The sequence below is a fragment of the Caloenas nicobarica genome, chromosome 1 (assembly GCF_036013445.1).
Source record: "Caloenas nicobarica isolate bCalNic1 chromosome 1, bCalNic1.hap1, whole genome shotgun sequence".
Classification (NCBI taxonomy): domain Eukaryota; kingdom Metazoa; phylum Chordata; class Aves; order Columbiformes; family Columbidae; genus Caloenas; species Caloenas nicobarica.
In genome coordinates this window covers 77,067,591-77,091,720 of record NC_088245.1, presented here as the reverse complement: position 1 = coordinate 77,091,720, position 24,130 = coordinate 77,067,591, and the positions used below count along the sequence as shown (strand labels likewise).

The 24,130-nt window shown below is 38.8% G+C and overlaps 1 protein-coding gene across 1 annotated transcript in view; it reads right to left on the bottom strand.

Annotated features, from left to right (window-relative positions):
- SCUBE1 (signal peptide, CUB domain and EGF like domain containing 1) overlaps positions 1-24,130 on the bottom strand; it is a 204,472-nt gene that overhangs the window by 49,440 nt on the left and 130,902 nt on the right. The window contains exon 8 of the mRNA XM_065639776.1: positions 18,454-18,570. Within this exon, the coding sequence (XP_065495848.1) occupies positions 18,454-18,570 (117 nt within the window). The remainder of the gene's footprint in view (positions 1-18,453; positions 18,571-24,130) is intronic.

Here is a 24,130-nt window from a genome sequence, read left to right as displayed (position 1 = left end):
TTACTTGCGGCCTGTCAAACACCATTCTGAAGTAAGGATTGATGTTTTAAATGATGGCCCCTGGATTTCACATATTAACTTCCAAATTCCAGTCTCACTAACTTTCTTTTCAAGGTCTCTGAAAACCATAAGGGTCAAAAATGAAACCCTCCTGCCCTCAGAGGCTGGATTTGAAGCTGTTAATCATTGTAATTCCACTGACAATATAACACATCAGTTTTACACCAGCAATTCTTTGGAATAATCCTGAACCAGGATCTGAGTAAAACCTGGGAGAGTCCATGGGAAAAGAAAGTATTTATTCATTTCTTGTAGCTGGAAAACATGATGTGGCCTTGTGAAACCAGAACCATCAAAACAGAATAGAGGTCAAAACTGTTAGCTGCAAAAACATTCTAAATAACACGAATAGCGCCAATGTCTCTGCTTTCATTGTATTTCTTTCCACGGCTATAGCAAGACTGACAAGGCATGTAAAAATTATTTCACTCTATGGAGAGCAATGCATTGCTGCATTTCACTTGAAGGAGAGCAGTATCCAACCATATCATGTCTAACTGGTTCACAGAAATTGCACCTAGTCTATACCCCACTATTTTTCTTTCCATAGCTATAAATAATTCATGTCACGAGCCATGTGAAAATAAATGATTCCACTGTGTGAGAAGGTAAGGCCCCATTTATCTTTAAACTGACTGGTACCCAACTTTGTCAAGTGCCTGTTGTGAGCTTCACAGAGAGTACACGTCTACCTATCATGTAGGGAAAGAAAACACAGTGGAAATCCATCAGGGTATCTCTACCGGTTTAGAAATTACTTGATAAAACCTTGCCATATTATTATTTAGTCTGTCTGTATAGGAGTTATAAACCTGATGTCTTCATATATAGTTCTCAAGTGGCTCCTTTTCAAGTGGTGATGCAGGTTGCAGAAGAATGGCTCCAACTTTCCACAGTGCTCTGCTTCGCTGTATCCCCAGAAATGCAGAAGTATATAAAGAACTGCATTTCTCCACAGGGGGTTGTATGTAAAATGCCCCGATGATAAGTGTTCAGACAACGTGCTGGTCATTTCAGACTAGGAGGTCTGATGGGCTTTTAGTGCATTAGCAATGAAATCCCAAAGGATTTTTCTTAATGCAGTAAGTGAATATTGTTAAATGATACCTTGGTTATACAAGCTGCTGATCTGCTACAAATACCAACTGATGTGCCCGGTACAAATGGGAGACAAGCAGAAATGCAAAATACAGACCAATGAAAAACCACAGAAGCATTAAAATTTACTAGTCAAAAATGTCAGATGAAAGTATGGTATAACAGGCAACCCAGCACTCAAGCCTCCCATTAGCCCTGAAAATGGTTAATTCCTCTCCTTCCATGCAACTAAAACCAAACAAAAGCAAACTGAAGATATGAACAAAGGTAGCTAAAATCTTCTTTGAAGTTGTAGTATTCGGGGGGGAAAAAGACCATCGCAAATATTAGTCTGGAGATGGAACTCTGCAACACCTGTGCAAAATTCACAAATAGCTGAGAAGTTCCACTCCAGCTTCTGTGACTTGCTGCCATCTCTACATGCATTGTTAAGTTCGGGCTTGCAGCAAATCCCATAAGCAAAGGCCTGGCATCAAGAAAGCCACTGTGACGAAGCCAAGCATGACTACTCTCTGGATCTGCTTATGTGACTCTGGAGCCTTGTGGCATTTGCCAATAAGTCATAGTTTTGGTACACAGATCCAAGTGCTCTATTAAAATGCCCTTTCTTTGCAGTTATTTCGCAAAGCTCTCCATATTCTTTTGGACAGTCAAAAGCTAATTTCAGAAGAATGGCAGGTGTAATTTTGGAAGAATAAAGAAGGAATAAATAAAATGAAATATTTCTGAAATAAGTGATTATCCTAAGTTTTCTGAGGATCTCAACATACGAGGGAGGCAGTGGAATCAGCTTTAAATAAAACTTTTCAGCTTTACATAAAGGAACAGAAACTCAGATGCTTTGTGGTAACTTGCATAGCCACAATTTGATTAGATGAAACAAGCAGTCTGTTATTTTTCATGTCCTTATGATGATCAATGGGAATGACTGGTTCTGTTCCACTTGTGCCTTTTAAAGCTCTGCTCAGCGTAATTCATATTTGGAAGGATCTGGTTCTGATCAGGGTGCACGTGTGCACGCCTCTGTGCCTGTGTGCATATAAACTCACAAAGATTTGCCTTGCTGCATACAAGTCAGAAAACAAATTAAAGAGTATGGATTTTAGGCAACTTAGAATTTAACATTTCACATAAGCTGCTTAAAGGCAACTGAAAGGGTAATCAATGTGCAGTCTTCACTTAGCTGTTGAACAATGATGAATATGGAGATTTCCAAAGCCTCATCACAGGCGGAAGTGAGGCTTCTCCTTTCAATGGCTAGACAAATATTTGAACTGATTGTGTCTGTCTAATCCTTTGCAGTTTTAAAATGCTACCCAGCTCTAGGAAAATAAGAGAGTCCCAGCTGAACCTAAAATCATTACGGAAGCTTCATACCCTTCTTGTTTTTATTAATGACGGCATGTTAGGATTAAAAATGCTATTGCCAGCATACAGTAGACATCAATATAGACATATTTTCTGCATAGTGGGCCAGTCTGCTAATTCTTCTTATTCCTTGCTTTCATACTTTTCCTTTGCTTTTCTTTCCTTCTCTTTTCTCATGCTTCTACAAATCACCACTGTCCCCCAAACCTTATAACTAGGGTTGCCTTGTTGACACAGGTATTAGTTCCCTGATACATACAGACCACAAAGTACTTTATAAAGCAGCCACAAAACTTTTAAATCCCATGTTAGAGGTGAGGAAATAGCGGCACAGACAAACAAACTCATCCACACTTGAATCCAAGCCCAGAGCACAACCAAGCAGATTGCTTTCCTTAGACAGTGTATCAACTAGCACAGGCTTGCAGAAAACACACACTTTTCTACATGTTTCTCCACATTACAAATATTACCAAAGCCACCAATGCTCAGATTCCAGTTATTTTAATATTCACTTGTCACTTTGCAAAAAAACTTGAAATATACTGAGTAACTTGGGATTAATATAAGCATAACCTATCAGGCTATACTTGCAATGCTCTAAACAACATTTTCCACATTGTCTTAAACGATGCATGCCAGGGATATTTTATTAAGGTATAATGATAATTTCATAACCCCAGACTCATTGGACTCGGTGCCACCATGAGAAAATCTAAATGAAAATACAACTTCCGCTGTTCCCTCTAGAAAACATTGAGTCATCTGTTGCCTGGTAGTTTACAGGGATTTAGAAGCCCCAGTTGCAGTTTTACAATGGATTTATCTAGCAGTTTGGGCAAGTTGAACCCTCCTCTGCTTTACTTCACCTGTATAATGGGGTATTGATATTTTCAGGACCAATACTTCAAAATAGATTATTATAATTTAACAAAGCATTATGAATCAAAGTCATTTACTGTCAAATTTGTTTAGTCAAATGACAGTTGTTTTTAATTTGTGGTCTGGGCTTCTGAATGGTTTGATACAGCAGCAAGTTCCATGCTGGTAGTGTTTTGCTCTGGAAGATTTTGTGAATATGTGCAGAATTGTACGGCTGTCTTTACTTTATAAAGGACGTGTGCTGTACCACCACTCTACCTGTGACTGCATAGTTCATTGCCTCTAATATGCTTTGCATGTTTCAGGGAGGAATATTTCCATTTCTGCAGTGTCTTCTACTTAAGGATTTCAAAGGCCAGCATCTTATCAACTTCATTACATTAAACCTACACAACACATCTGCAGGAGAGATAAGTTTAATTAATTCTCCTTTAACAAATGTGAAACCGAGACAGGCAGGGTAGTGTGTGACTTCCCTGCATCAGATAGCTACAAAATGAAATACGGCATACATTACAGCACCTCTAATTTGAGTTTTGCACTTCAGTGACATCGTCATTTTCCCTCCCACAGTGCTAATTAACTGTAATGTATGATAATCATTACTGAACTGAAGTTCCACTAAGTAGCAAATGAAGGTTCTCTGTTTAATTAGCTTTATGGCTAGGCTGTGGGGCAAGGCATTTTCCTAATTAACAGAATTAAAACTCGACTGGGCAGACAGGAACGAGTGTAATTAAAATTTAATCTCCCTCATTCTGAAAACAGGCTGCCCACAGAATAGAGAGCTTTGTGTAAATGCTCTTAGAGCGCGGAAAGGTTCAGGCAGGTTTCAACACATTTCCCTCATGTCACTTTCTCCATTTTCACCTGTTATCTTTGCAATTTCATGAAGAAACCTGTCTTCCAACCCAGATGGTAATCTGTCACATATGGATTTAGGTGTCAGCTATTCTCCTCCAGGACGTATCCACTCTGACAGTATCCACCAACCGATCAATAAAAGAGTCTGCCAGGCTGCCAAGAGATCAATCACCTTGTAAAACAAACATTATGACCTATTATTTTCTTATTACAGTTAATTAGATTTATAAAGCACAAAAAGCTTCGAAAGTTAAAAACTTCGAAATGCTGTCAGAATAGTTTAGGCCCTGATTTCTCATTTGTGAAAGGGAGGGGATTTGCTCAATCTAATGTGAAAAGAAAGGATTTTAACTTAAAATTTTTGCTGAACACTGAATGCTTTTTTAAACTTAAAAACATGTTAGTGCAATGCTATGAACCCAAACAGTGCAAGCTGTGTCAGGCTGTGACACCAGAATGTGGACTGGAGACATAAAAAAATAGACTGATAAAGTCATTTACTGTCTAGGCTGAACTAAGTGCAAAACTCCTCCCTGTTGGCCCCGCTCCCCCCCCTGCCACAGGAATACCAGAAAATAAAGTTAGTTTTCTTCCTGCTGTAACATTTTATCAATCAAAATGCTTTTTATAAAACAATGGAGAGGAAGAAATAAACGTGCAGTGAAGACTCGCATCCTTATTTCAGGACAACAAATAACGTCTCTGTTTTACAAAGCATGTGGACAGTACCGTACATCAGACCCTGGGAAATTCAGAAGGTAATAGTGACCATGTAAACACATGGAGACCTGGGGGCTGTGGTTAAAATAGTGTTACAGGAATGTGCAAATATATTGTGCTGACTACTTGTCTACCTTAATTATTCACACAGCCACTATGACCATAATAATTCTATGTTTAATGTTTCTGCATTTTATGCAGGAGGAGCTGAGGCAGAAGTTGCTGAAGGTTACACACTGGCAACAGTAAAGGAGTTAGTTCAGCGTCTCTTAATGTATAAATTGGACAAAACGGGGGAGCTAACATCCCTGGGCATCTTCTCTGTACCAGGTCTCACTAAAAAATAAGGCCTTGCCATTACAGTGTTCCATTTTTCTGTGTAATCTCAATGAAGAGCAAAGGGGCAAGTGATCAAGCTGTGCACTATTGCACCAAGAAACAAGAATCCCTAGACTTAACAACTCAATTTACCTTTACTCATCATTGTTTTCACTTTCCTCCTTGGAATTGCTATCTGCTGAGGAAAGTTGTGTGCTTATTTCCCAAGAATCTCAGTTTGCTTCTAAAAACTGTGTTTGATTTAATGAATTAAACTTTAAAAATAAAACTGGTATTAAGGACAGCTGATGATACTGATGATCTCTCTAAAATCCCACTGAAACTATGGTAGCTTTCCTATGATAAAACTGCTCCTGCTGAAAAGGACATCTGAATGCAATTAGCCCATGACAACTGCAATGCCTCTTGGCTGATAATGAATCAAAGAAAATCGGCTGATGACCAAAAGTTAACCCTCCAGAACTTTTGGAAGATGTTACTTCAACCAACTAGTGACCACTTCTGTACCAGGGAAGACAGATACTTCACCAAGACCAGGATCTAGCCGTATAAAAAACAAGCTCTATTTTATGATGAAAAAAGCAATAATAAAAGAATGAAAAAAAATACCCTAAGTTTTGAATGTTGGTAGCTATGATTATGTGAGTAGTCAACCCTCAAATTACAGAAAGCACAGCACACTTTTACATAATAAACTGCGGTTGCTGATCCTCAGGGAGCTTTATATTGTTGAATAATTGCAAGGTCTTTTCAGCAACTGAAATGCAAAATATGACCCTCCCAAGCATTAATTTAAAGGATTTGGCATTTTCAAAGGGGAGGTTCACAAAGACAAATAACAACTGCAAGTTTCCAGGGAACAGGGATATTGCCTAGTCATGAAAAAACCCTAACTTAGTACACATGAATTTATTTTGTGGGGATAGATGGAACCCTTGGGAGGGAACAAAACTGAATGAGCTACATGGCAGCTGACCCAAGTCTGCAGTTTTTTAATGGAAGATAATCTGTTATATTACATTTGTCTGTCGTGAAGAAGTCTACAGCAGACAAATGAATTGTATGTCTTTAAGCTAAAACAAAACAAAAGGCAATCGCCTCCAAAATAGGGAAGGGGCAGTGAAAGTTTCACACACATTCTGGAGCAGATAAATTTGCAGCAACAGTTAGCAGGCAGATGTTATCCACAGTTTTATTGGATTCTGCTCTCCATCTTCTCTCCTTTTGTTTTTGGTCTTCTGTTCCATTGTCTTCTTTCTGACATATTTCACCTGTGTTGGTACCTTCAATTTGCATTTCCTCTCATTTTTTTTAAATCCCACGGATTTATCATTTCATTTTTTCCTCATTGTGGCCTGGAACTCCAATTCTCTCTTAAAAAGTCTGGATCGAATTACGTCTATATAGCTAAAATTTACTGTTCCGATGCCCAGTCAACATACATAGCCATCAGCCAGTGTCCAGTTTCTCACTTTCCTGATCCCCTTCTTAGGCTTGACCACCTACAGCCACCTACCACCAAGAGTTTTCTGTCTTTCCCTCCCTCAAATTCCATACATTTTCTGCTGGTGACCAGCACCTTTCTGACTCTGCAACGTCTCCTCCACCACCTACGGTTCTACCACCAACTTTGCTGATCCTTCACCTCTCTCTGTGCCTCCCTCTGCCCCTCAGTTGGATGCTCTGTCATCTTAGCATATGCCAGATTTGCGTCTGCACCAACAATGGTCAACTCCCTCTTTTCTCAAAAAAGTGGGGAAAAAAATTAGAATCCTAATTCCAAGTCACCTCCCAGTCTTATCAAGCCTTGAAACAGTTGTTTCCAGGGCAGCAGCATTGGGCCAGATGGCTATGGCCCCCTCACTGGACATGACATGGAGCTTTCTACTGAGCTGCTCCAGTTGTCTGCCAGATGCTGTTACCATTTTCCTCACATTGGGTTGATTTTATTTGTTCTTTGTCAGAGGCTGGATAACATCGATGTAATCACATAAAATGACTGTGGCCTCAGTAACGAGGCTATCACCAACAGGCCTTAAGGTTTGCTTCTTTAATCCACATCTAGGTAGCTACGCTGAAAATGTTTTTGTAGCTGCCTGGGAGCTCATGCTCTGGTCTGATTTCCTAGTCTTACCCATCTCTTCTAAAACAAGCAGCTCTTTTGATAAACTGAACTTGACCATTGCTCCTCCATCAGATACTCAAGTCTTCCCTCTCCCACTCCCAACGTTTATGAGGTTTTATTGGACACAGATGGTCTTGTATCTTGCTCATGTCCTACCAAAACAAAAATAACCTCAAGACTGCCCCTGTTATTTAATATTCCCTTTTGGCTTCAGTCGTCCATTTGTCACTCCTATAAAATAAATTTAGAAAATTTCCTTTGCATCTTCTTTCACCAAGTACAAGTCCACCTGTTATCTCTGCTGCATAGTCCACGCGTGTGGTTGATTCATATGCCAAAGAAATTCCTGGAGAAGCATTTACTGAGTTGCACTATAACACAATCTTCTCGGTGCTTTCACAAAGAGGTTACAAGGTCTGTGTTCTCAGAAACTCTTGCCGGTACTTAAGCAGTGAACAGGACCACTGTTTTCATGACAAAAGTCCTAATTTTCCTCTCATTTAAAGTGGTTTTCATTACTTTTTTCTTTGGTTAGGCAGCTGCATCTATTGCTTCATAGTCCTAAACCACCCACTGTCTGTCTTTGGTCACCTTTTTGGCACAAATGCCTCTATTTTCTTCATCATAAGGGCTTTGCCAGAAGAGGTGTATTAGGAAGGGGAAGAGACAGGGAGATCCTTTGCTGCTGCTGCAACATCTGCCCAGAAAATCTGTTGGTGTCCATAAATCACTCGAGAAGTTTGAGATTCACACACGTCTGCCTTGACCAAGAAGCTATCTGCTTGCTTCTTGAAAATGGCCTGTGATCTCATGATGCTTTAACTATGCAGAAGCACTGGAAAATGGTCAGAACTTGTTTGTCAGAAGGCATTTTAAAGAAAAGTTCAGCTATTTTAATTGAACATTTAATCTGTGCATCATGTATATAGAAAATGACTATTTTTGTTCCTCCTAAAAGCACTAGCCTAGTTACTGGAGGACCCATATTTTCATTATCATCATTCTTCACATCAGTCTCATGTTCATGAATTTATTTAGGTGCTGACTTCTCAGGCAAGGCAAAGACATTCCTCTGTCCATTCTCCATTCTGTGTCATACAATTTATGCATGTAAACATTTAAGAGTTTGTTTGGGTTTTTTTACTTGTTTTTAGGATAAAAGATAGACCTCAGCCACAAGATTTGTACTTGCCTTGTGTTCAACATGGACAGGGCAAAAGTATTTTTTGTTTTGATTCATCACTGCAGTGGCTTGTGATAATATCTGATCTCTTCTATTTTCTGATAGTTCTTTGCTTACATGTACAGAGAAGCAAACTCAAAGGGTGTTTATATTTGAACATGCACTTATTTCTAGTAACAAACACTGGTAAGTGGTACAGAGTCATGTAAGGGGTCTGATGGAAGTAGAGTTGCTGTATAACGAATTATGAAAACTAGATCTTGATTTGGCTATTGGGAAGTTTACTCTTGGTTTAAGATGATGAGAAGCAGCGAGAAAGTCATTCAGGGAGCAAGAATGGCTCAAAATAAACCACTTCATTAAACACTTAAGGGTTGTTAAAAGACAACGCATACTTCAATAACTAACTTCTAAAATTCTACCTCCTGACTCCAGACAGCTCGTGAACTGGCTTTGACAAACAGGCTACTGGCTGCTGTTGATAAAAATCAGGGAAGCCCGATTCCTCTGGAGTAGGACGTTTTTCTGTGTGAGTGACACAGAAGGTACAAGGAAACCAGAGAGGAACTGGAATTTTGTGCTGCATTGACTTTCACATGTGAGTGGAGAACGTAGGCCTCTTTGCACCACTGTATTAACATTCACTTTTTTCTTTCTTTTTTTTTTTCCATAGTTGGGGTCAAGAAGAGTCACTTTATTCCTCACCGATCAGACTCTGAAGGGAAGTGGAATGGGTAACTCAGTTCAGATACAGTTTCAAGGCAAGTATAGTGGATACCCTATAGGCTGGGATTGGACTATTTGCATGTGCTTATGAGCATGATATTGCGATAGGGTATGAGTTTAGAGGGTGCCAGCTGTTCCATGTTACTTCCCAATGCACATACCTTTAAGCTTGTGCAATAGGAGGTAACTTAGCCATATGATGCAAAACCTCTAATCCCATCAGGAATTACCAAGGCTGATGTGCTTATTTTTCCCTGGGGTCACCTATTCTTCTGATCATATTCTAAAAAATGGGACACTGTGGGATTCCTGAGAGAAGTAAAAGGCATAAGGTCCAGAATCAAAGTTGATGACCACTGAGAGCTGACGCATAGAAGACAGGACAGACATTCTAGTTCAGTATCCATGGCAGGGGCAATATGGACCTTGGGGATCAAAGGAAGGGTCACAGAAGGTACAGTCCATACAAAGGCCTGAGGATGATAACCTCTATCTTAAAAATGAAACAGTAATTTTCAATGCCTTTTTTTGTTTGTTTTCTGAGGTTCTTGACTTGAAATCCCACAAGGACTCAATTTTCTGAAACGTCTGCGAATTTTTCCCCTAAAAAGCCTGAAGTGTATATGGCCGATCGCTTGCCACTCCTAGAAATCATGGTTAAAATGTTCTGTCTCCTTGGGTCAGCTTCTTCATAGAAGGTCTAAGCACTCAGTGTATCTCAATCTGTTTCCATTTGCAAAGTTTTGCATTTTTTCCACTGGAGATGCCAAAATAGTAAATAAAAGCCTACTAAGAGTAATCCTGTCTTTCCCTTAGTTACTTTTGACAGACTCTAAGCAACACACATACTGTTGCTCTGGGATATCCCAGAGCAATCCAACCCAGATAGCTTTATTTATGCGCAGCAGGCCATGATAAGCTACTTATTAGCTTAATGAAAAGCTGTTCTCCTTAGTCATCACTCTAACTTTGACAGAGAGTCAGGCTAAGGGACCATTTTCCATACACTATTTTCCAAACCAAATACAATATAAGGCACCGTATCAGCAGAATGTTAACGACATTTAATGTGCTGTACGTCAAATTACTCTAGCATCAAGCAGCAATGGTAGGAACTAGTCTTAAACTTAAGAGTGCAACCACTCTATTAACTCCATAGATTATCTTAAAGATCTGCCACAGAAGTAAATGGCCATTTCAGGTGCTGCAATTATCAAGGAAAATGTAATCAGAAGAAAAGGGAATGAGACAAGCAGGTCTCTGCCCTTTCTGGCTTTGCCAGATGTCCCCTTCAAAAACCCCACTGCTGCTCGTAATCTTCTGACTGACATTTATGCTAACATTTGCTGCTACCACAGCACCCTGACTGCAGTGGAGGTGATGACTGCCAGCAACTTACTTCATTTGAGTTTATTCTTTCACACCATTTGCATGTATGTTTTTTCCCTTTTTTTGAGAGAGCACTAGAAAATGCTAATGGCTGATTATGGCCAATGGCTCATAATGTTTCTTTTCCTCAAAAAACGCATGTGTCTAATGTGGAGGAAGCTAAACCGACCTCTTCACATCTTAAAAATCTTTGTGTTGCTAGAGAAAGATGAGCTGGAAGAAGCTCTTTTTGTATGTCACAGGACCTGCTCTGAGTGCCAATCCAATACATATTGACACTCACACAATCTAGCGTAGAGCAGGCACCAATATTCCTTTCACTGTGTGGAGTACCACAGATATCACACTAACTGATACTGCTAATGGGAGATGCACAGAAAGTAGCCTGCAGATCTCAAGTAGGGGTGGTCAGGCAGCTATGAACAGATTTGGCTCTATAAGCAATCTCTAGAAGTTTAAATTCTTGAGGTGATAATTTAAATACCTTTTACTTTAAACTGCCGATATATGTGAATTAATTCAACAGGGAACACGATTCCAGCTTTATAGCACAGTATCTTAGTGATTCTAATGCAATATGTTCCTTGAAGTTACGCAGAAGCTAAATATCTAAATTTTGTGATTGTGTACCTTCAAATGGAAGTTATACACTCCAGCTGAGACCTTAGGTTACCATTCAGCATGCTATTTTAGTGGTGTCTTTTTAAATGCTTCTTATGCATTTATGAAAAAGTCATGTATACCTTTGGTAAGATGATGGTCTCACTCAGAAACCTAAGAATTTTCTGTGGCAGCCCAACCAAGGAAAACGTTTTGTATTTGAGTGACTACTTTCAAGGAGGCCTCTTTATAGCAAAGGAAGAAAACTACAATAGTGCTCAAGCCAAAAAAAAAAAAAAGTTCATTCATATGTATTCAGTTGTGTCTGCCTTGCATTTGCCTCTTAGGAAAGATACGTTTTAGTTCAGAAGACCTGATCCAAACATACAGATTTGATTCTAAAGTTATTGGGACACTTCCATGATATGAAAAGTGTGGCCATCTGTGCCACTTAAGTTCTATCTGTCTTGGTGTAAACTTGACTGATGCACGTATTGTATAGAGGTTATCTTGCACAGGGATATATTTTACTGTCAAACTTTTACTGGCATGTAAAAAAAATGTCAAGTCAGGGACACTAACTACACAAAACCTGACTTCATCATAGGTAATTACTCCTACTGCAAAAACTTCCCCATTTAGGCAATCAGTGAAAAAAATATACTACTCTGATACATATACAATCGATCACAGTCAAACGAAGGTAGTATCATAAGTCAAGGAAGCAAATAATTGGTGTACCAGATTAACAACTGCATCTTACTGATAATAAACAATATAAACAACCTGCAACTCCTTCTGGTGTTTCTTTCTAAGAAAAGAAGAAATATTTTCAGTTTCACATGAATTGATCAGGACTGACAAGATGCAATTCTGAAAGTTTTCGTCAATTTAATCAAATGTAGAGAAAAAAACCTACATCAAATTCTAAGTGATTTTGACTACTGGAATGATGGAGGAAATCATAACTGTTCACAGATAGTCTGTAGCCAGGAAACGAAGCCAAATTGGCCAGCTAAACTGTTCGTTGTGAGCTTTTCACTTAGTGTTAGTGTGTTCTGAATGAAAAGAGAGGAAAGCCTTCAACATCTGAGTCATATTCTTGTATCGAACTTATGTCAAGCATTAATTTTAAACATTTAATTTAATGAAACCTCTCAGTTAATATTTAACTAAATGTGACATATTTTGCCTCAATGAAGCTCATTCTGTAATAAAGTCTTTCCTCAGAGAAACAATTCCGTTTTCAAAAATTAATTAACTTTCAGAGTTTCACTTTTTGTATTCCAAAACCCCAATTTTAAATGCATTTTCCTGCTGTAATAGGCTGCAGTTGAGAAAGATTAAAAAGAGCAATTACTATGTCAGCCTACTAAAGCCAATGTAAAAATTCCCTTTTATTTCAATAAACTTTGATTTGGTCCTTTGGCTGAAATTGTTCATTAGTTTCTATGCTCCTGCTCTTCTTTTGTAGATTGCATGATGATAAGGACGGTTATAGAGTTGCGTTAGTGGACAAACCATTCAACACTAAGGCATTTCTGATGTTCCCACTGTAGCACAGTCAAGTATTTAAGCGTGTAAGTGCCACATTTCTTTGCTGCATCTGAATGCAAAAGGATGGGGGCCTGTTTCAAGGAAGTGGAGAGCACACCACATTGCTGGGTAACCATGACAATGAGACAGCAAGAAGAAGAAATGTTTGCCTAAACAGCATCCAGCCACATAACCCCCAGCGTAACACCGCTCTAGTTAAACAATATGCCAGAGTGCTAAGAAGGGCCTACTTACTGTCGCACAGTAAATAAAATGCCGCATCTCTAGGTGGAGATGTGTAGGGACCTTTCTGTCTCCTGAATACATGTCCATGGGATCACCTGAGCTTGGAAAAGATCTATTCGTGCATGCGAATTAACACCACTGTATTTAGCCACAGCCAGTGGCAGATTATCAATGTAACATCATATTGCTACTAAAACCACTGACATTCTAGCACACCTGAATATCTACCTCCCTAAAATCTCACTGTCAAGCTTACCTACGAAAATGATGCAACACAGAAAGTCAGCTAAACAAAATAATACACGTCTTGCTATTACAAAACATGTACAGGGCATTGCAAAGTTAAGTGGCACTCTCTAGATGCTTACAGAAAAGTCATATTTGAGATGTGGCTTTTGCTCCATAACCCTTAGAAATCCACTTATGCTTCTCTTCTCCTGCTTAAAAATTCTGTTTCCTCTGCCATTTGATGCCAGGTGTTCAGCAAGTGCTACACCCTACACAGTTCCTCTATGCCTATGTGTATGGAGCTGGGAAATTGCATTAGTCTGGGGCACAACAGCGCCTTGGGGGCACAGTTGCTTTGTTAAATGCCCGAGGCAGAGATGGAGCACATCAGATACACAGTCCTACATTTTACACCATGCCAGAAGCCTGTGGCCCTTCCTCTTGCTCTAATTCACTTCTTAGAGAATCCACAAAGAAAGCTCCTGTCTCTCTCAGATGTCTTTTACAGTCATTCTCAGTCCTTCTCTACTGTAAGTCCTGGAAGAAGAATGCTCCCTTGCTCAGGTTGTCCCCCATCCTTCTGTAGCTGCCCTTGGGCAGATGAGCTATTTATTGTTTGATCCAGTTTGGCAGCTGGAGTTAAACAATCCTCAGAAAACTGTCCTAAATTTAATCTAGTCTGACTGAACCCCAGAAGTTTTTTCGCAAATGAGTCTCCTGCTTTATTGGCTACATAAGTTGTATTCAATATAATTAAAATGCTAAACTGATAAATACTCTCACTGAGGGAAGATTACACACAGATGCGTGAAAAGAGTACTCAGCAGGAAGGATGCACAGAAACCAACAAGCAAGGGAGGTAGGGGCCACAGAATCCCTGATATACACAATACAGGGGATATTAAAAAGTGGGTAGGAGGCAATGAGCAATAAGCATCCTGGGCCGCTATGTCTTTTAGTCCTTTGGCTCTCTTTCTGGCTGCATTAGCTGACTTCCGTGGGATGACTTGCTTGGCATTTAAGTAAATGAACTACACTGTTTTGTCACGGGCGGCACAATAACCAACAGCATCAAATAAACTCAGTGTCAAGCTGGGACCACTCCATTACAACAGTGGGAGAAATTAAATAGCATTAATTAGAGGGAGAATACGGAACTCTTTCTGCCTGGGATGCGTCTCTTAGCTGACAAAAGCCTCCATGGTTTGGCTTATTAAGAGCCAGTTTGATAGGAAAGCTGAAGGGAAAACAGGAGCATTCTCCATTGTCTGCCAACCCATCTGAGGGAATACTTGAGTTTGAGACTGACTTTTAAAGAAAAGCAAAAGGTTAATGAATTTTTATCCCAGCCACCGTCAACACATCTGAAGGTCACTCTACCTAGACCACAGACAGCACTTTTGCTCTTATTTCACCATGAGATCAGGTAAGCAGTATATGTAAGGGAGAAAGAATCAGAGATTAAAATGATTTTTTCAGCTTCCAGAAACCAAAACAATCTTCCACTATAGTAGTCTTCCTATGGTCTGTGTAGCTATCTGTACATATTCCATGTTAAAACTTTCTCCACAATAATTTTTTTCCTATTTTATTGACATTTGATATAAACCAGACTGCACCATGCATTAACAAAAGGAGCTTGATTCTTTGAGGTACAATGAACTGCCATTTCCCACTGAGCCTGTGAAAGAGATCAACATGCAAAACTGCTGAAGGTAGGTCCCTTGTATTACCTGGAAATTGCTTTCCTGTATCCTCCATTCTCTGATACATTGGGAAAGGGCCAAGAGAAATACCAGAGTTTCAGTCCCGACTCAGTTCTGTACTCTGTGATTTGAATCCACCCCAGCTTTTATGACAGAACTATAGAATATGAAATATGATCTTGCAAATAAAGTGTAGAACAATTAGTTACATTTAATACGGTTTATGTGCTTTTGGCAAATGAAGCATGTCTGCATATACTCTTTCTTTAAAAATTGCCTTTCTTATTGTATGTCTACTTGCCTTTTCCTATATTAAACAATTAATGACATTCCAAACTACTAAGCAAAAATCTGTGAACATTTCGGACAGTAAACTCTTTTTCCCATTATATGTGTCTATACAGTGTCTCAAACAGGCAAGCCCTGATTTTGAACTGAACCATCTAGTATTTTTTGTTATTTAGAAAAAATACGATTTTTGTTTATTTCATTAATTTAAAACAAAAAATACTCTTTAATTTAGCTGACTCCCTTGTAAAAACTAAGGAAGAAAAGTGGCAATCAATTTCCACAGAAAGCCAGTATGGTAAAAGCACACTACTGAGGAAATCACCTACAAGTGAGCTAAAATTACAGATTAATAAATTACACGATGTTCACCTAGAAGTACTCAGAAGTTCAAATGTTTGTTTGAGTCTTATTTAAGCCTCTTGTATCTAAACAACTACATAACTTCAAATAGTAGCTGCACTATGTAAAATGTCTTCAGAGAGGAAGATGCCAAAATTGACTGAAAAATCGTAGACTTTCCAATAAAAACATTCTTTTGGGAAACATTATTTGCTAAATTCAACCTAAACGCATTAATCATTTTGCTCAACCCACAATTGCATTTTTTGGTTAATATATTAATCATCCCTCCACTTTCTCTCAGCTTTTCTTGCATGCCCTGTCTCTCTACTTTCCTTTAACAGATAATGGCATATGTTTCTCCCATATTTAGAAACATAACCTCTCTTAAGATGATGCTTTTATGAAAAACCTCACTTGGAGAAGCTGTGACACTTGATGGACTTGAAAAATCTGCCCCAAAAAGACAGGATGTGACAGCTGCATGATCTCTGAAGATGCTTTAACAGATAATCCATTGCTCTTATCACACATAATGTTACAGTTAGCAGGAACAATCAACTATATATGTGAGAAATTGTGGGCCAGTTAAATCAAGGAGAGTAAAGAGAAAAAAAAATAAAAGGATAAAACCTGAGCTGATCACTCTTTTGTTTCCTATGGAATTCAGAGGAAGGAATATGTGCACACTGAATTTCCCCACCCCAGCCTTTTCCAGGCTTTACCTATAAGCAAGAGGAGCCGAGAAGGCATCAGTGTCACTCCACCAAAATGCTCAATTTTGCACTCAGAAGATGTAAATCTTAGAGAGAGCAGCCTTGACTAAGGGCTGCCTGCAAAGCTACACAAGCAGCTCCCCTGGTCACTTCACATGCAGGATCTTTTGCACACAGATTTAAATGAGAAGTTACTTTAGCTTCAAGGAAGCTGAATCTAGCCCCAAAATCTCACAGTGCTGTATATTAGATAAATATTATTAATTATAGTTAAAGTAAATGTAAAACATGTATTTTACCATTTTATGACGAAAATGTCAATACAGATTAAAAAGAAATGGTCTAGTTGGTTTGTTAAACCATGTGAGTTAATTTCCAGTTGCTGCTTATTTTAAGAAAGTAAGAAAGAATCAGCAGCATCATAAAAATACAGATTCTGTTTCTTGTATTTTATTCTCATAAAAATGGGGAAAATAAAAAATGTGAAAGAGCTTAGAGCTAGGGTAATTGCTTTGAAGATCGGTTAAGTATTTCATTTTGTCTGTAGCACTAATAATAGACTTGATTATTATATAAATATTGTTTCATATTAGTTCTATGGCCAAATTTCTAAATTTAGAACTATTTTTTTTTCATGATGCAGTTTCAATAATAAACATTATGATGAAGTCTAGGTGTATGTTACAGTATTAAAATGCCTCCTTTTTAAGCAGTTGCTGGAATCACTGTTATTGCTCTGCTATGGCTTAGGTAGTCTGCCTGTAAAAACGAAGATTTATTTTTATGTGGCTTGAACTAAAACGACTAATTTTTGATGTGTGCTCACCCTTAACTATTAACATCATGTGCAATGGCAGTTTAAATGTTTTATTTTCAAATAAACAGGCAAATGGACTGTTATTTCTCTAAATACTAACAGGATCATGCCCAAGCACTGGGATTTTTCAGCCTGGAGCAAGAGGAAACCACACATTTTCTGTTTATTTTTGTGGGTTTTACTATTTTAAGTAACATCAAGCCCTGGAACTGAACATTTTCTGACATTTCTGGTTACTTTGAAGGAAAAAAAGTCCCAACAGTGTCTTAGCAAGTTAGGTCAACATATGCTAAATCACTGAGTGATAAAAAAGTATTCTCTGTGACAACAATATATGCAATGTCCTCCTGGATGTCCATCATCAACTCTCTTGCAATGGACCTCAAAAGAAATACATACAAGATTGGAAAATGGTTGACGAAGGGCCTTGTCCTACTAAGAGGTATTAAAATTTACTCACATGCATAATGCCATTAAGTGTGATTCTGCAGGGATATTTGAACACTGTCCCTGTCTCCTTAACTGAGATCAGACGTTGACAGTGATATCAGATGCTCTTCTCTATTCCCCCAACCTCAGTTTTAACACAGTCATGAAGGACAAAATGCCAAGGTTCTTGTGCAGCCTTTGGAATGGTAAAATCTGAGCATCGGCAGTCTGGTTTAGACTTGTGCACTAGTAAACGTTTTGATTTTCCTTTGTAGCTGGCTACTTGTGTTTTGAAGGGTCAGAAACGGACAGTTGTCTGGGTTTTTTTGAGCAATACCTCTGCATCTTTTGCTTGGCTTCACTTAGTAAAAAACAGTTGATTACTAGAAGGTAATAAAGTACTGATTGAGAATTTTAACTCGCTTTTTGAATAGACAAATTCAGACATCACTAGAGGACCGAAGTTTTACAAAGGTATCAGACTATCTTTTGAAACTAGAGGCTTTTTGCAGCCCAGAGTTGTTCCTCTAAATCTCTGGTCAATTTGAAACGGTTTGACCTCTGTATCTCGTTTCTTTGCAGTAACAAAACCCTCTAATAAATATAGAGAAAAATGACTGAAATAGGTAAATACAGAAAAATTAAGGAAGGAGAAAGCTAATGAACTCAATTGCAATCACTATGCCAGTATTTCCTTAACTTAAAAGTATTGATTAAATAACTGAATATTTACATCTTGCACTGGAACCGCTGAAGGCAAATGATGCATTGCAAAGCAAACAGAAGCTGACCTTTGCACGTTTTCCCATCAGGCTGCAGGGTAAATCCAACTGGGCAACTGCATCGTACCCCTGTCGCGGTATCCTTGCAAGTCCGATCGCAGCCTCCGTTATTGACAGCACATGTTTCTGCAGAATGAGAGAGAAAGAGAGAGAGAGAAAGGGAGAAAAGGAGTGTAATGAAATGTTCTGGGGAAAGGGAAAGGCACCGACTCTTTGGGGCAATACTACAACATTATGAAAGCAATCTAAGTTTAAGCAAGCCAACTGAAGCAAGCTCTCAGGGTCATCAGGGCCCATGTACTGGTTTTGACTGGTAAATCATACCCACAGGTCATGATTTCTTTCTCCCCCCAAACTCGTGTTTTTATTTATTATTTTTAGTTAGTGCTTTCGAACAGTCTTAGACAACAGGATGGGTTATTACATATGAAATAAGCTTAAAAAGAAAAAAAAGAGTGATTGCCTTTAAAAGCAGAACCAAACATTCAATCTGTTTTGTATCAGTCAATGTCTAGCTGAGGCTTTCTAAAGTTCATTTTTTTAAATGATGTTGTAGGCATAATGAACTTTAAAAAGCAGCAGGAAGCAAAGCAGAGTGCTAGACTTGGAACTGAGAATTTAAAATCCTTAGTTAAGAAAGAGTTAATGGAAAATGAACTACATATATCACTTTGACAAGAATCTACATGCCCAATCTGTTCTTACTGAACTACAAGCAAAAGGCATCTGGGTTTTGTCCACTTAAAGCTTTTTGCAAATTGAAAGGAGTTTGGAGTGGGTGGGAGGGCATAATTGAGGTCACTGAACCCATTCCAAGCTGTGTCATTGAAATTTCCCAGTGCTTGTAGTATGTAGAAGGGTGGCTGGGCAAACACAGGCAAGAGAAAGCTGCAATACTTCTGAGCTTTTACAACAGTGGGCAATGACTATTAGGTACCACTACATTTAAAAAAAATCTCCAACTTCATTACAGAAAAAGCAAAAACCCCTCCCTCATTGCCATTCTTTTCTGTTACTCGCGTGTGCACATGCGCACACTGTACACATACATACACACACATACACACATACATCCATAAAACAGATAAAAGGTAAGTGAAATGATTAACTTTGCTTTGATCCAGAGAACAGAGTGGATGTAAGGATGCCAATTTAGCATGTCAGTTTGAACCGTGCATTTATCTGAAAAGTATTTACTTCAGAGTGCAAGTCCTTTTAATAGTATCTTTTTCAGTTGCTCTGGCTTTGATTAAAATACCCCCCTGTTCCCCAAGACTGCCATTATTCTACACAGCTCACCTCATTCTGGCTTTCCCTAAAGAGGCTTTGTCATTACCTACTCAGATTTACAGACTCCTATTGCTGAATATTCACAGTCTGTGTCACAATTGTACCCTGTGGACAGGGTCTGACAAGAAGCTATAGGATATGCTAATTGGGAATTGCCTTAGAACAGTACATTGATCAAAAATTATTTACACGGAACAGAAAAGGCTTTATCTTTCAATGACTAGCACTAAAAGATTTTTATTTTGAAGTAGTCTCTGCTAATGCCCTCAAGGCGAACTTAGACTGGCCCTTTGGAGGGACTTCCCCGTTTCAAAATAAAAGAAAAAAAGTGTAACTTTTTTTTTTTTTTTCTTTTGTGCTGGGCACAGAGCTCTTCATCAGTTATGGAATGAGCTGCTGGCACTCACAAACAAACTGAAAGCAAGTGGTTGGGGCACACATGCATCAACAGCATGGGACAGAACTCTGCTGTCCATATACATTCACACACGCTCTACTAGACAGATTTTGTATTTTTTATGCCATGTGTGTTATGTAATAACATCATGTAGAAGAAGCAATCAGCATACCAATGGATTTGCATATAACTGCCAGCAAGCACAGCTAACAAATGGATTGACATGTCTTTTGGAACGGCTTTCTGAAAAGGGAGCTGAGTCTGCAACTCCTTATTTCCAGGAGGAGTTCTTGCTTACCTTAGGTATGACTTGCAGGACCTGAACCTAACTGTTTAAGTAATGTAGTTCTGATTTTCATTTTATCCCCTGGAAGGACTACTTTATAGACTTTGATGCTGACACTGCTGCTTGAAGAATTTTTCTGTAAATGACAATGCTGGCATTTCCATTTGTATGTGAATGTGTGCATGTCCTCATAGGCCAACATATCAAATCATTTTATGTTTCAGAGAAGGGAAAAAATTTTGGGCCATTTAAAACTTTTTTACTTGGGTAGAGTTTAATGGTAGGATGATCTGCCAGGAGTAAAGAGTTAAGGTTAAAAACCAGGAAAAAGTGCTGAAGATGTACGTTTGGCATGGCACTGCAAAGAGCAGTAAATCTTACATTAGTAGATTAACTTTGGCACATGAAGAGTCCTTTATTGCAGTTCATCAACACAAGATGAACATAAGCAGTAATATTTCTGCTTTCTGGATGACATCCAGTGAAAATGAATAGACACAACAATTTTTTTTTCCCATGGCATGGATGACTGGATCTATAGGGTAAGGGTCGTTCAGTGAACAAGAGTTATTTCTATGTATAAATAGAGGGAATTAAGCCAGCTTTTCTTATTTTCACAGAGATTTAGTAAAACAAACCGAAAAGGATAAATACTCATCAACTTTCCTGGTGACTTGGACTTTACTACATGACGAACTCTAACAGAATGAAGATGCAAGTGAACAAGAGGACATCTGCCAATACCTCTAACATTTTGCATAATCGGAGAGATGTAATGATGAAACTTCTTAAATTCAAGGTCATGAGAACATATTAGTAACAGAAAGCGAACATGAACAGTAGAATGTGGCAAAAAGTTATCACGAGCTCCATCAAATAGAATAGCTGAGGTCTATGTACAAGATAAACCGAAGCACGTCACCAGCTATGCTTCTGTTAGAAATTGCTTCAACTCATTCTTCACCTCATGACTAGCTAACTTCATTATATACTTGAAATGCAAACACAAGTTTTAGGTCTGAAATAAACAGCCGAAGCAAATGACTTATTTCCAAGCTATCACATGGGAGAAGCTGCACTTATATGGAAGGGAAACAATGGAAGTTCAAAATTTATGTTGATATTGGTCCTACAGACCATTTTCCACTGGTTTTTTTCACTGTGAAAGGCAACCTCAGTATATTCATTACTCCTTATTACTCTTTCTTTTATTACTCTTTTAAAAAAAATTATTTTCCTTGTTTCAGACTTTTTGGCATGTTTCTGATTTTTTTTTGTTCTGATGAGGGAGCAGAAAAATAACTTGAATACACAAATAAAGCACTGTCATGTAACTGACATTTAGATTCCTTCTGAACTATGATAAAGCTCATCATTTGAAACGATTAGACTTTCCTGTGAATTTGAAGTGATGTTTACAGCCCCACGTACATCCTTATTGAATTCCCACCAGAAAACTCAGACAGAAACAGGGATCTAAAGAGAAGGACATCTATTTACATAAGGCAGTCTGGGACACCTTACATTGTATTTTTCCACTGTAAGCTCCTAACTCTGGAACAAAGTCTCATGTATCTGCTCCCTGGATCTCTAGACAAGAAATAACCAAAATCATTATCAACATGCTATACCTATGGCTTGCTCAGGAGATTTATTGTTTTAACAATAGTCCATTGTACTGTGGGATAAGCACTGCTTCTGGATATTAAAATATCCTATAAAATAGCACAAGCTTGGGCTGTTGGTCATTCAGCACTGGATCAGGAATGTTGACTAAGTTACCAGGTGAAGTTACATGGGTATTCAGCCCTTTAATATGTCACTTCAGTGTCTGCAAGGGTTTAGCAGTGACAGATCAGTTCTCCAGGTTCTAGTTCCAAAGTTTTTGAACTAAAGTAGGATCTCTAGCACGTGGCAATAGAGCCTGGTTACTTTCCTAAAAATAACACTGACACTAGACAGGATTTATTTGGCTTTGAATATGACTAAATGCCTGAAACTCTGAACACGTATGTCATGGTTTGGGAACACTTCTGAAAATCTAAATTTCAGCTTATTTTATGAACCAGATAAACATAACCATTCAAAATGTAAGCTTCTATTCAAATCTGCTTTTTCAAAGTGGCCAATTATTTCATAAAACCATTAAGAAAGTGCCTGGGAGGCAGGGGTCTCCAAAATCTGCCTCCAATTTTTGTGACTTCATTTTATCTCTATGATCAAGAGAATATGTTGTGATTTTAAGGCTGTAACTCAAAATCAGGCAAATCTTGGCATTTTTATTATTCCCTTTGGCAGCCTAGGTCAATTTGAAGTAAGATCCAAAACAATGTTTTAGGAGCTGAGATACAGTACAAAGCAGAACAAACTTACACAGGTCTATGGGACTAGAAGGGACACATCTGAAGATCATACAGTCATATATGTCTTAGTGAGGCCACTCTCTATAATCTTTGATAAGTCATGAGGATGAGGTAGCGCTCCTGATGACTGGACAAGGTCAAGAAAGGCAAGAGGCGGGATCTGGGGTACTACTGGCCTACTACTCACATCAGACCCCTGTACATTTATGGAGCAAATCATCCTGGAAGCCATTTATCAGCACATATGAAAGACAAGAAGATGACTGGGAATGGCCAACATCAACTTACTGAGAGCAAAAAATGTCTGATTTACCTGATTGCCTTTACAATGACACAACTTACACTGTGGATAAGAGGAGAGAGCTGTGGATGTTTTTCAACTTAACAAGTGCTTTGACATGGTCTTCCACAGTATCCTTATGGCCACAGTGGTGAAGAGTCGGATATAGTGGATAATACAGGGAGTGGAAAACTGTCTGGACAGCTGGACTCAAAGGACTGAATCAGTGGTATGAAGTCCAACCGGCGGTCTGTCCCTAGAGCTGTCCCTCAGCCTCAGCTAGTGATATTAAGGCCGACGCTGCCTAATGTCCCTGCTGAAAACCCGGATTATGGGATGGATAGCACTTTCTGCAAATTTCTGGATTATACCAAATTGGGGGAGTGGTTGGTATACCACAGAGTCAGGCTGCTATTCAGAGGGGCCTTAACAGGTTGGAAAAATTGTTCTGAGGGGAACATTATGAGCTTCAATGAAGGCAAACCCAAGTCCTGTGTATGGGATGGAATAATCCCACACAACGAAACAGGCTTAGAATTGACTGGCTAGAAAGTAGTTTTGAAGAAAAACCTGGGGTCCCTGACAGACAAGTTGAATGGAAGTTGGCAGTGTTTCCTTAAGGCAAAGAAGGCCAACAACATCCTGGCTTGTATTAGTAAAAGTACAAGCAGGAGATCAGGAGAAGTGACCCTACTCCTCTATTTGGTGCTTGGAGTAACAACATCTGGAGTGCTGTGTCCAGTTCTGGGCCCTTTAGGGCAAGAAAGACATGGATTTACTACAGAAAATTCAGTGGACTTCTACTAAGATCATGTTTCGGGGGCTGGAGCACGTGTCTAGGCTGAGAAGCTGAGCGCTGTTCAGCCTTAACAAGAGAATGCTTAGAGATCTCATTTCTGTCTACAGCTAACTAATGGGACAGTGTAAAGAAGATGGAACAAGTATTTTATTGGAGGGGCACAGTGGAAGGACAAGAAGCAACAAACACGACTTAGAATATGGGAAATTCTGGCTTGTTACAAGGTAAACATTTTTCACCATGAGAGTGGTCAAACACAGGAACGGGTTCT